The sequence below is a fragment of the Pan paniscus genome, chromosome 10, assembly GCF_029289425.2.
Source record: "Pan paniscus chromosome 10, NHGRI_mPanPan1-v2.0_pri, whole genome shotgun sequence".
Taxonomy (NCBI): domain Eukaryota; kingdom Metazoa; phylum Chordata; class Mammalia; order Primates; family Hominidae; genus Pan; species Pan paniscus.
Genome location: NC_073259.2, coordinates 116,651,140 through 116,664,108, shown reverse-complemented (window position 1 = coordinate 116,664,108; position 12,969 = coordinate 116,651,140). Strand labels below are relative to the sequence as shown.

At 55.3% G+C, this 12,969-nt stretch overlaps 1 protein-coding gene across 2 annotated transcripts; it reads left to right on the top strand.

Annotated features, from left to right (window-relative positions):
• The first annotated feature begins 881 nt into the window (after positions 1 to 881).
• TMEM119 (transmembrane protein 119) lies at positions 882 to 9,260 on the top strand. 2 transcript variants are annotated; one of them, XM_008957954.4, is made up of 2 exons: positions 882 to 1,092; positions 6,695 to 9,260. In XM_008957954.4, exon 2 carries the CDS (start codon positions 6,709 to 6,711, stop codon positions 7,558 to 7,560), a length of 852 nt encoding a protein of 283 aa, XP_008956202.1. In that variant the 5' UTR covers positions 882 to 1,092; positions 6,695 to 6,708; the 3' UTR covers positions 7,561 to 9,260. The 2 variants fall into 2 exon arrangements, with proteins under 2 accessions (XP_008956202.1, XP_063449694.1); XM_063593624.1 differs by lacking the exon at positions 882 to 1,092 and adding an exon at positions 2,084 to 6,376.
• Positions 9,261 to 12,969: the final 3,709 nt, after the last annotated feature.

The window sequence follows — 12,969 nt, the reverse complement described above, 5'->3', positions numbered from 1 at the left end:
ATCTCTCTGTCTTGGGGTTCTCGGAGCCCTTGACCTGACCCCTTTCTGTTTGGCAAAAAAGTAATTTACCTCGGTGTCCTTCTCCCTGGTAGTCTGTGAGCTCCCCAAGGCTGGGCTGTGCCTGATTCACCTCTGGAACTTGCTTAGCACAGTGCATGGCCTGCTGCAGGTGTTCATTGAGCACTTGCTGAATGAATGCATGCATGAATGAATGAATGAATGAATGCAAGGGGCTGCTAATCCACAGGACTCCTCAGGTCAGCCAGACGTCCTGGTTCCAAGGCCTGCCACTGACTCACCTCAGGACCCTGCTTGAACCATTAGAACTCACCCTGCCTCACTTTCCCCCTCTGTGAAATGGGGCTCCAACTCCTATCCAAGCTACTATCATTTGGGGGCATTGTGAGGCCACAGGTCCCAGAACATCAGAGTCAGAGGTAGCCCAGAAAGCTTCCCACTCATCCCTACAAATCGGAAACTGAGGTCTGGAGAGGGAAGGGCAGAGTTGGGCTCCCTGTCTCAGGCTCGGACCCACCATCAGGCCTCTCTCTAAAACGAATCCCAGCTCCCACGCTGCACCCTGAGCCTGGAAGCCTGAGCCACACAAGGACGGGGAATTTTCCTTCCCACTTCCAGAGGCCTCTGAACCTCCCTGACCTTGTCCCCTTTGGAGGGTATTGGGCAGCAGCGTGGGCAGAACCCCAGCTCACTGTCTGGGGGAGCGCTGCAGGACAGCCTTGTCTGTCTGTCTCAGCCTGCCCTGGGGACCCGAGGTCAGGGAGGAAGTGCCGCATCTGGTCTTCCCCAGAGCGAGAGTGTGAGCAAGGGTGGGATTGCGTGTGGCCCGAGAGTAGCCCCTCCCCTCCCCCTGTCCCCACCCCAAACCCTCTTAATGAAATCAAGCTGGCCCTGCGGCCCAGCCGAGGAGGGAGGAAGGAGGAGGGACGGGAGGAGGGACGGGAGGAGGGAGGGCGGGCAGGCGCCAGCCCAGAGCAGCCCCGGGCACCAGCACGGACTCTCTCTTCCAGCCCAGGCGCCCCCCACTCTCGCTCCATTCGGCGGGAGCACCCAGTCCTGTACGCCAAGGAACTGGTGAGTCCTAGGGTCCCCTCCTCTGTCCTGAGAGCCTGGAGCTATCTTGGAGCTTAGGGACTGGGGACTGTCGGAGCACTCTGGGGGGCCTCTCTAAGTGTGTGTGGGCTTTGAGTGTGTGTTTGGTGTTGTGTGCACGAGTGTGGTGGAATCTGAGTCCCATGTGCGGTGCTGGGGTGGGCCAGGGTGGGCCGGAGTGTTGTGTGTGTGCGGCTGGGGCCTTGGTGTAGGGGGTGTGTTGCTTCCACTTCTCTGCAAGTGGATGCCAGGCTGTTGCTTCCAGGATCTGTGTGAGGGTGATGTGGATGGTATTGTCCTGTGTGCAGGGATTGGCTGTGTGTCAGGGGGTTGTGTATGTATATGTGTTGTGTGTCCGTGTGTGTTCTCTGTGTATTGTGTGCATGGGCCATGAGAGTGCTGTTGGGTGTCTCAGTGCTGTGTGAGTCGCTGTGCCTGTGTTGTGTGTCTTTATATTGTGTGTCCATGCTGCTCTGTGTGTGTGTGTGTGTGTGTGTGTGTGTGTGTGGAGGGGGATTGTGCCCCCAGGACCCCCCTCCCCATCCAGACCTCCAGGGGCCCAAGTCCCTGTCCTTGGCTGGCCCTGGGATCGGGGGCATGTGCAGTGCTCCAACCAGAACACCCCTCCCCCACACAAGGCCACTAATTGAAGCCAGGTTTCTGTGGGCCGCCCCTCCCCCAAAGGCCACCAGTCTCTGGGTGGGGGTGGGGCAGCCCCCGGTCCCCTAGCTTCAAGTCTTGGGGTCCCCAGGCCTCAGGGGTGGATCTGCACTCCTCCACAGACTCAGGACCATCTTAGGGCATTTGTCACACTTACACACGGCCAGCCCTGCCTGACATGTCCCCAGGCAGGGAGTCCTGGGCAATCACGTGGTACCTGCTAATTGGCACCCACTGTGCGCCAGGCATGGCCGCATCTTGTCCTAACAGCAGTCCAGGGAGGTGGCTCTTATCCCCATTGTACAGATATGGAAACTGAGGCTCAGAGAGGTGACATGCCCAGCCCAAGGACACATAGCTGGGAAGTGACCTCCTCTGGGATATACCAAGACAGGCTTCTCTGTCCAGGGCTCTGCTGGGCTCACCCCTGACTTTCTGTGTGACCTGGGCAGGCTGTTTCCAGTCTCTGGACCTGAGTTACCTCTAAGGTGAAGCAAGAGGCGTTGGGCCTGACCCCGGCTCCTAATGGCCTGTTAGATTCTGAGTCCTTGAAAAAATTAGGGTCCGGGGGGAGGTAGGCAGAATAATGACTTCAGAGCTGTCCAGAACAGTGCTTCATTCCACAGATGGGAAACTGAGGCCCAGAGAGGGCAGGGGCTGTCCAGGGCCACACAACCATCTTTTTTGAGGCTCTGCTGACTGCAGGTGGGGCTGGGTCCTCCACACGTTGCCCCCACCTTTCCCTGGAAGCCAGGAGGGGTTGTGGGGTGCAGGGGACTCTGAGAGTCAGGTTCTCAGCCTTAAAGAGCCAGTGGCAGTTTGCGTGTTCTCCTTTCTTGCCCTCTGCCTCTGACTTCGTGTGTGTGTGTGTGTTGTATGTATATGTGTGTGTAGGTGTATGTGTGCATGTGTATGTGTATGTGTGTGCATGTGTGTGTTTGGTTCTGCATTCCTTGGCGGCCAGAGCTAAAGAGGTTTCACTGAACGGGGTGAAAAGGTTGGTCTTTCACTGGGCGGCGGCCGGACCAGACAGTGAGTGCATGTTCCCATCCGGCGATGGTGCTCATTTGTCGACTCAGGGTGGGAAATTGCTGGCTGAACCTGGAGTTCGGCTAGGGAAGGAATTCAGCTACCCCAGACCCCATCTTTCCTCGGGGCTCAGCTACTCCGCACCAGGCACTCTCTGAAAGTTGTCTCATTTGGCCCTAACAGCTCTGAGAGGTGCTACCTGTGGTCACCCTGTCCCAACTTACGGATGGGGAAAGTGAGGCCCACAGGAGCCAGACCACAGAGCTGGATGCGATGGAGCCGGGATTCTTGACCCAGCCAGAACTTGAGTGGGTCTCCAGCCACCCATGGTCCCAGCTGCCCTCTGCAGTGAGAAGTGGTAGTTGTTGCCACGAAAGCTCTCTCCTAGGCTTGACTGGGGGTGGGAGGCAGGGAGGTGACTGGCAGGTCACAGACCCCAAAGCTCAAGGTTGTCTGTAGGAACCTTTGCTAACAGGTGCCAGAGAGGTGAGGGGGTCCTTTCCTCATTTAGCATCTGACAGGTGATGTCCACCAGCGGGAACAAGCCACTCCTGGCTCAGAGTGTGTGGTGTGTGCATGTGTGTGTGGTTGTGTAGGTGAGTGTGTGTGGTGTATGTGTATGGTTGTGTGTATGTGGAGTGTATGCATATATGTGTGGTGTGTGCATGTGTGTATGATTGTGTGTAGTATGTGAATGTGTGTATAGGGGTGTGTGTGTGTGGCATGTGTGTACGTGGTTGTGTGGGGTGTATATGGGTATGTGTGGCGTGTGTGCATGTTTGTGTGTGGGGTGTGTGTGCATGTGTGTAGATGATTGTGTGCGTAGTATGTGCATGTGTGTATATGGGTGTGTGAGTGTGTGTGTGGTATGTGTGTGCATGGTTGTGTGTGGTGTGTGTGCATGTGTGTGTATGATTGTGTAGTCTGTGCATGTGTGTATATGGGTGTGTGTGTGAGTGTGTGGCATGTGTGTGCATGATTATGTGTGGGGTGTGTATGGGGATGTGTGTGTGAGTGTGTGGCATGTATGAATGGTTGTGTGTGTGGTGAGTGTGCATGTGTATGTATGGCTGTGTATGAGTGTGAGTGTGGTTTGTGTGAATGTGCGTGTAAACTCCTGGGATCAGACAGAGGAAGGTTCAGATCCCAGCTCAGCTACTTACCATCTGTGTGTCCTTGGGGAAGTCACTGTCTGTCTCTGAACCTCCATTTCCTCATCTGTAAAATGGGGATAATGAAGCTGCCCCAGGGCTCCTGTAGGATTAAAGGCATGAAAAGGGCTTAGATGAGTACCTTTTCAGTGAGGAAAGCACGGGTGACCAGCTCATTTAAAATGAGCCCCTGAGAAGCTTTGTCTCTTTTTAAAAAAATCGAAATAATTTAATATATTTCATAGAGATGGAGGTTTCCTTATGTTGCCCAGGCTGGTCTTGAACTCCTGGGCTCAAGCGATCCTCCCAAGTAGCTGGGACTACAGGCATACACCACCAGGCCTGGCTACTTTTTTATTTTTTTGTAGAGGTGGGGTCTTACTATGTTGCTCAAACTCCTGCCCTCAATCAATCCTCCGGCCTCGGCCTCCCAAAGTGCTGGGATTACAAGTGTGAGCCACCACACCTGGCCAATTTTGCCTCTTTTTATGTCCTGGAATTATTTTTTTATTTTTTGCCATCTAAGCCAGTTTGTTCACATTTAATTTCTTTTTTTTCTTTTCTTTCCTTTTTTTTGTTTTTTTTTTTTGACAGGTTCTTGCTCTGTCACCCAGGCTGGAGTGCAGTGCCAACTCCGCTCACTGCAGCCTCAACTTCCCGGGCTCAGGCGATTCTCCCACCTCGGTCTCCTCGGTACCTGGGACCACAAGTGTGAGCCGCTAGGCCTGGCTAATTTTTGGTGTTTTTAGTAGAGACAGAATTTTGCCGTGTTGACCAGGCTGGTCTTGAACTCCTGAGCTCAGGTGATCCTCCCACCTTGGCCTCCCAAAGTGCTGGGATTACAGGCATGAGCCAACGCACCCAGCTGATGCGATCCATTTCAATGAAAGCTGTGTCACAGAGAAGCCTCAGGTCACCTGGAACAAGCCCCTCAATGGCCCAACCTGATTCCTACCTCACCTCCAGAATCCTCACGGTACCTGTGGGGAAGGTAGCATCCTCTGCTTCACCAAGCAGGCCCTGAGGCCCAGGTGCTGGAGATGTGACCGCAGCCGAGGCCTTGGGAGCCTGGCTTCCTCCTCCAGCCCAGAACTTGTTGTGTGGCCCTGGGCCTGCCCTTTGCCTTCTCTGGGCCTCTGTCTCTCCACCTCAGTTCCCTGAGGCCTCAGGACAGGAGATCCTAAGGCTTTTCTGTGTTGAAGCTTCTAGACCCAAGCCCGCTTCCGGGACCTGAGCCCTCTGCTGGGCCGGGCAGGGGTTCTCAGAGGACAGTGCAGTGAATTGTCCCTGGGTTTGAGCAGCTGGGAGCCCCCAGCTCACATTGGCTGGGAGAGACAGTGTTTTGAAACTCAGCTCCTCTGTCAACTCTGGCTATGAGGAATTAATTCATCAGCCGGGCTCTCTGAGCCAGGTGGGGTCTTGGGGTTCACCGGGGAGCAGCCTTCCATCAGGGCAGGGAGGCCCCCGGCTCATCTGGTTCCCATCTAGTGGGGGTGGGGCGCATCGGCCGCTCAGCTTTGTCTTGGGAACCAGGACTTCCCCACCCCGGGGCCCATCCTGGCTCCTGCTTGGAGCCTGGGGGTGAGGGCAGCCACAGGGGGCTGTCCATGCATGCCCCTGGCATCCATGACCCCTGCCTAGCTCAGAGTTCTGGAGGCTTCAAACCCTACGAATCTTTTTTTTTTTTTTTTTCTTGAGATAGGTTCTCGCTCTGTCGCCTAGGCTGGAGTGTGCAGTGGCGCGATCTCGGCTCACTGCAACCTCCGCCTCCCAGGTTCAAGCGATTTTCCTGCCTCAGCCTCCTAAGTAGGTGGGATTACAGGGGCACGACACCATGCCTGCCTGATTTTTGTATTTTTAGTAGAGATGGGGTTTCACCATGTTGGCCAGGCTGGTCTCGAGCTCCTGACCTCAAGTGATCTGCCCACCTCGGCCTCCCAAAGTGCTGGGATTACAGGCGTGAGCCACTGTGCCTGCCCTGCTAGGAATCTTTTGCAGAATAAGGTAGAGCTGGGCTGGCGGAAGGTTTGAGAAAGCCCCTGAACCACCAGGTTGTGGCCGCGCGGAGCCACTTTGGCCACCCAGTGCATGGGGGCCAGACCCTGAGGGGAACGGGACCACAGAGAGGCTGGGGACTGGAGGGAAGGGTCCCAGAGTTGTGGGTAGGGGGTGAGGTGTCACTCAGCAACCTCAGTCACTCAATCGGTTTCTCACTTACTCAGCCCTACTATCATTTCTCCCTCTCTGCTTGGATCCAGACCCAGCTCTTCCCTGGCAAAGTCACCACGTCCCTCTCAGCCTCTGTTTTTTCATCTGCAAAATGGGCCTAATCATAGAACTTCCCACACTGGGCAGTGACCAGGATTCATTGAGAAGTTCCATGTAAGAAACTTAAAACAGTGGCTGACACATGAAGTCATGAAAGTGTAAGTTATCATTATTAATTCAGCCACGCCAGTCAGGGTACATTTATTGAGCACTTACTGAATACCAGATATGGGGCCAAACCCTGAGGAGGCCGAGATGAATAAGATTCAGCCCCTGACCTCCGGGACCTCCAGGGAAGTGGGGGAGCACATCTGTACTCCACAGCTGAACCAGCGGGGCTCAGGCCCTGGGAATGGAAGGGACTTGCTAGAAGGTGTTTCATGCTCCCTGTTCCTCCTGGGGGCTGGTGAGCCTGTTTCTGAATCCTGACACTCTAGAGTCCCGCCATGACTTCTCTCCTCCCTCCTGTCTCACAGGTCCTGGGGGCACCATGGTTTCGGCGGCAGCCCCCAGCCTCCTCATCCTTCTGTTGCTGCTCCTGGGGTCTGTGCCTGCTACCGACGCCCGCTCTGTGCCCATGAAGGCCACGTTCCTGGAGGATGTGGCGGGTAGTGGGGAGGCCGAGGGCTCGTCGGCCTCCTCCCCGAGCCTCCCGCCACCCTGGACCCCGGCCCTCAGCCCCACATCGATGGGGCCCCAGCCCACAACCCTGGGGGGCCCATCACCCCCCACCAACTTCCTGGATGGGATCGTGGACTTCTTCCGCCAGTACGTGATGCTGATTGCTGTGGTGGGCTCCCTGGCCTTTCTGCTGATGTTCATCGTCTGTGCCGCGGTCATCACCCGGCAGAAGCACAAGGCCTCGGCCTATTACCCATCGTCCTTCCCCAAGAAGAAGTACGTGGACCAGAGTGACCGGGCCGGGGGCCCCCGGGCCTTCAGTGAGGTCCCCGACAGAGCCCCCGACAGCAGGCCCGAGGAAGCCCTGGATTCCTCCCGGCAGCTCCAGGCCGACATCTTGGCCGCCACCCAGAACCTCAAGTCCCCCACCAGGGCTGCACTGGGCGGTGGGGACAGAGCCAGGATGGTGGAGGGCAGGGGGGCAGAGGAAGAGGAGAAGGGCAGCCAGGAGGGGGACCAGGAAGTCCAGGGACATGGGGTCCCAGTGGAGACACCAGAGGCGCAGGAGGAGCCGTGCTCAGGGGTCCTTGAGGGGGCTGTGGTGGCCGGTGAGGGCCAAGGGGAGCTGGAAGGGTCTCTCTTGTTAGCCCAGGAAGCCCAGGGACCAGTGGGTCCCCCCGAAAGCCCCTGTGCTTGCAGCAGCGTCCACCCCAGTGTCTAACAGTCCTCCCGGGCTGCCAGCCCTGACTGTCGGGGCCCCAAGTGGTCACCTCCCCGGGTATGAAAAGGCCTTCAGCCCTGACTGCTTCCTGACACTCCCTCCTTGGCCGCCCTGTGGTGCCAATCCCAGCATGTGCTGATTCTACAGCAGGCAGAAATGCTGGTCCCCGGTGCCCCGGAGGAATCTTACCAAGTGCCATCATCCTTCACCTCAGCAGCCCCAAAGGGCTACATCCTACAGCACAGCTCCCCTGACAAAGTGAGGGAGGGCACGTGTCCCTGTGACAGCCAGGATAAAACATCCCTCAAGGCTGGGTGTGGAGGCTCACACCTGTAATCCCAGCATTTTGGGAGGCCAAGTCCGGACATCACTTGAGACCAGGAGTTCAAAACCAGCCCTGGCAACATTGTGAGACCCATCTCTATAAAAACAAAAAACAGTCCTCTAAATCAGCCACATTAATTGGGAATCATATGTCACAGGTCATTCGTGGGGCAAACATCACTGCTTTTCCATCAAGGGAGCAAAGAGTAAGTGGGAGTTTTGGAAGAGTTTAGATGAGAGACGCCAAGGTGCCCAGCGTTCGTAAGGCAACATGCAGCCTGGCGTGAAGCAGTATTTTGAAACTGCAAATGGTTCCCTTCTTGTGTCCTTTCAATGCTGAATATTTTAGTGTCATTCTGCCTGTGCTCAGAGCTCCAGCAGCAGAAGTGTGTGTGGTTAATTAGGACACTTCTGTGGGAGGACCCCTGCACACATTACGACAGGTCCCTAAATGAGCATTTCCCAAACTAGGTTCCCCGAGGCACTCTACAAAAACAAGATTTTTTTTTTTTTTTTTTTTTTTTTGAGACGGAGTCTCGGTCTGTCACCCAGGCTGGAGTGCAGTGGTGCAATCTTGGTGCAATCTTGGCTCAGTGCAATCCGCCTCCCAGGTTCAAGCGATTCTCCCGCCTCAGTAGCTGGGATTACAGGTGCCCACCACTGCGCCCAGCTAAATTTTGTATTTTTAGTAGAGATGGGGCTTCACCATGTTGGCCAGGCTGGTCTGGAACTCCTGACCTTCAGGTGATCCACCTGCCTCTGCCTCCCAAAGTGCTGGGATTACAGGCGTGAGCCACCGCGCCTGGCCCAAATTACTTTTTAAAACAGCTACAGGGTAAAATCCTGCAGCACCCACTCTGGAAAATACTGCTCTTAATTTTCCTGAAGGTGGCCCCCTGTTTCTGGTTGGTCCAGGATTAGGGATGTGGGGTATAGGGCATTTAAATCCTCTCAAGCGCTCTCCAAGCACCCCCGGCCTGGGGGTGAGTTTCTCATCCCGCTACTGCTGCTGGGATCAGGGTGAATGAATGGAACTCTTCCTGTCTGGCCTCCAAAGCAGCCTAGAAGCTGAGGGGCTGTGTTTGAGGGGACCTCCACCCTGGGGAAGTCCGAGGGGCTGGGGAAGGGTTTCTGACGCCCAGCCTGGAGCAGGGGGGCCCTGGCCACCCCCCGTCGCTCACACATCGTCTGGCAGCCTGTGTCCACAATATTCGTCAGTCCTCGACAGGGAGCCTGGGCTCCGTCCTGCTTTAGGGAGGCTCTGGCAGGGGGTCCTCTCCCCCATCCCTCCATCTGGGGCTCCCCCAACCTCTGCACAGCTCTCCAGGTGCTGAGATATAATGCACCAGCACAATAAACCTTTATTCCGGCCTGAAGTCTCACCAGTTTTCTGGGGGGTGGGGGGAATGAGCCTGCTGGGGAGGGGCTCTTGCATGGGGATGGGGACAACTTTCTGGGGAGACACATCAGCCCAGTCCTGGAGGGTGAAGGGACAGATTGATGTGGGAAACAAAGGAAAGACCGGTACTCCCGAGGAATGGGCTGGAACTCATGTCCCCAGGGGTGGAGCACCAGCTCTGGACTTGTGGCCACGCAGACCCAGGTTCCATGCCCAGCTCTGCCACTGACTGTGGCCGTGGGAGAGTCACTCACCTCTCTGTTTCCCCTGCAGGTGGTTGAGGACTGGGACGGGTCTCATGGACAATGCCCCCCTCACTGCACCCTTGGCCGGGATCGGGAGTAGGAGGCAGCCCTGGCCCTGCAGTCGGCCTCTGCCTTCTGTCTCCCCACCCACAAAACTCCTCTTGGTCTTTGATGGCAAGTTCCTGCAGCGACTTCTCCCCCGCACCCTGGGCCTCAGGAGCTGCCAGCTGGAATCCAGATGTGGCTGGGGCTGGGAGCATGTGCTGGGTCCCTGGGGCTGGGGGGCAGTGGGCCATCCCCTGCAGCCCCTCCCCTCCACCGACCCCACCTCCAGCCGGAGGGGGCCCCAGAGTTTTGGGTTTCATAACACACAATAGCCTCTGTCTCACTCAGTGGGGAAGGGCCCTCCCTTTCTCAGCCCAGCCAGGCCTGCCAAGAACAGCAGGAGGGTGGAAGAATAATACCTGTGTGTGCTGCGTGGCTCTGACCAAATCGACCAAATCGTTCAACTTCGCTGGGTGTCACGGGCTGTGCTTTCTTCTTGTTCCCAAGCTCCTGCGGGGTGTTAGTTGTTGTGACGTGACTGGGAAGTGCATGAAGCTTCCCTTGAATACATAAAAATCTAGTAAAACAGAAGCAATCATCCGAGACCCTGGGAGGGCAGACGGGGGTGAGCTCCCTGATCAGCGGCTCCAGTCTGCAGTCTTCCACTAATGCTCAGCAGGACCCTCCAGAGGACATGGAGTCCATGACCTCAGCCATAGCCTGTGACCCCCAAGACTGGTGGGGGATGAATGAAGGAGGCGTTCCGAGCAACAGAGCAGTTCACCTCTTCCTCACCTCTGAGCTTTTACAGCTGCTGTTCCTTCTGCCTATGACACCTTTCCACCCCTCCCAACCCCCTGCTGCCTTGCTAACTTCCTCCTTATCCTTTAGCTTCTGGCCTAGATGTCCCTTCCTCCTGGGAGCCTTCCCTGATAGCTTCCACCCCACCCCCCTTCCACAGTCCCTTGGCTCAATGATAATAATGGCTTCCAATTAATGAGCCCCTGTTATGTGCCAGGCCCTGCTCTCAGTACTTGGCATCATTAACTCATTGAGACTTGCAGCCCTCTGAGGTGGGCACTGTTATTATTCTCATGTCACAGATGTGGAAACTGAGGCCCAGAGAGGTGATGATGTTGGCTGCCCAGGTCCCAGAGCCAGGATTCCAGCCCAGCAATTTGATTCCAGCGTCTGAATTCTCCACTGGGCTCTAATGCTTCTTTGAAGAATGAATGAATGAATCCCTTGGGAAGGGGGCAGCAGGGCTCCTCTCCTGCTTAAAGCCACTCCAATCTGCTCTTACATCCGAGATGGGGTTACTTAGAAGTGGCATTTTATGGGCACACATCTGGCTGGGCACCAGTGAACACTGAGCCATAGAGGGAGATGGTGGTTGCTGGGGGGTAAGCAGGATTGGGGGAGATTTGGGCTTGAGGCTGAGGGAGAGGATTCCACTGTTCTCAGGGGCCCAGGAGTCTGCCAGGGCCTGAACAGTCCCCCCACTGTCTCTGGGCTTGTAAAACGGCACAGCTGCCACCAGCCTGTGAGTCTGTCCCCGAGCCAGGCCTGCTGTCATTCTAAAGGGGGAGGGGGAGGAGGAGCAAAACTACCCCAAGGCCTCAACCCCAGCTCAGGGTAGAGATGGGGGATTCTGGTCAACTGTGTGGATGTTGGGGGTGCTAAAGGGCCACTGGTTGGAAGCGGGACTCCTTCCCAGCCCCTTGCTCTGCTCTGATCAGCCCAGGAGGGCTGGGCGTTCCCTGGCTGGGGTCAAGTCGAAGGTGAGAGTGAGATTGGGCAGTGGGCACATCTCTGCTGGGCACATTGTCTTTAACCCTCTTGTGATGTTTCAGGTGGTTCTGGTCCCATGGTCACCTTGTCTGGGTTCAGTCCCAGCTCCACTCTTTCTTAGCTGTGGAGCCTTGGGCAAGTTGCCTCAACTCTCTGGGCCTCTGTTTTCATGTGTGTAAAGAGGGAATGACCCTATCCCATGTAGCAGGGGTCTCCACCTGCACATTGGGATTACTTGAGAGTTTAACAAAATACTGGCTCCTAGCCAGGTGCTAGGTGGCTCACACCTATAATCCCAGCACTTTGGGAGGCCAAGACAGGAGGCTCACTTGTACCAGGAGTTTGAGACCAGCCTGGGCAACATAGGGAGACCCTGTCTTTAAAATAATAATAATAATAATAATAATAATAATAATAATAAATATCCAGGAGTGGTGGTGGGCACCTGTGGTCCCAGCTATTTGGGAGGCTAAGGCAGGAGGATTGACTGAGCCCAGGAGGTTGAGGCTGCAGTGAGCTGTGATCGCACCACTGCACTCCAGCCTCAGTGACAGAGCGAGACACTGTCTCAAATAAAAGTTGACATCTAGGCCGGGTATGCTGGCTTATGTCTGTAATTCCAATACTTTGGGAAATTGAAGCAGGAGGATTGCTTGGGCTCAGGATTTTGAGACCAGTCTGGGTAACATGGTGAGACCCCATTAAAATTAAAAAATTAAAATACTGGCTCCTGGGCCCCACCTAGACCAATGACATCAGATTCTCTGAGGATACGGCTGAGCAATTGTCACTCAAGATGCAAAGTCCACAAGGAGAGAGGCCTGGGGGTTGGCCCACCACTGCCTCTCTAGCGCTTGGCATGGTTCCTGGCACACAGTAGGGGTTCCGTGTGTGTGCATGTATAAGTGTGTAAGGCTGAAGGAGGGCATATGAATCAGTGTACCATACATCCATAACCATATATCCATAACCATATTTAACCCTCACTGCATTCCCCACAGAGAGCTGAGCAACATCAGTACCCGCATTGCACAGATGAAGAAACTGAGGCTCAGAGAGTTGCAGTGACTTGCTTGAGGTCGCACAGCCCAGCGAAGCTGGGATTCGAATCCAGGTCTGTCTAGTTCCTCAAGGCTCTTCAGCTGCCTCATTTTAGAACATATCTATGGTCTAAAGGCCAAGTCTTCCACTATCGGTGCAGTGAGGTGTGAGTTTCATCATAGGTCCTGCATCCCTGTTTCGACCTCCCCTGTCCTCCTTCTCCCGGGGGTGTTGACTGTGGGTCATGCCTGTCCTGTGTGTCTCGCCTGTCCTGTGTGTCTCATTCACACAGGCCTTGAATCATCCAATCTGCTCCTGTTGGGATTAATTAACCCTCTGGGTTGTGAGGTAGCCCAGGAGAAAGTAGCAGGTTCATAGCTTCTCCGATTTGCAACCACAACTATTTCATAAGCACCTACTATGTGCCGGGTATTGGGAACACAGTGTTAGCACAACAGACCTGAAGCTGTATTCTAGTGGAACAGATGAAAATTAATCAAAGAATGATCTAGACGCAGCTACAGTGATTAATAACAGAAATAGCTGCCATTTGTAAAAGGGCTA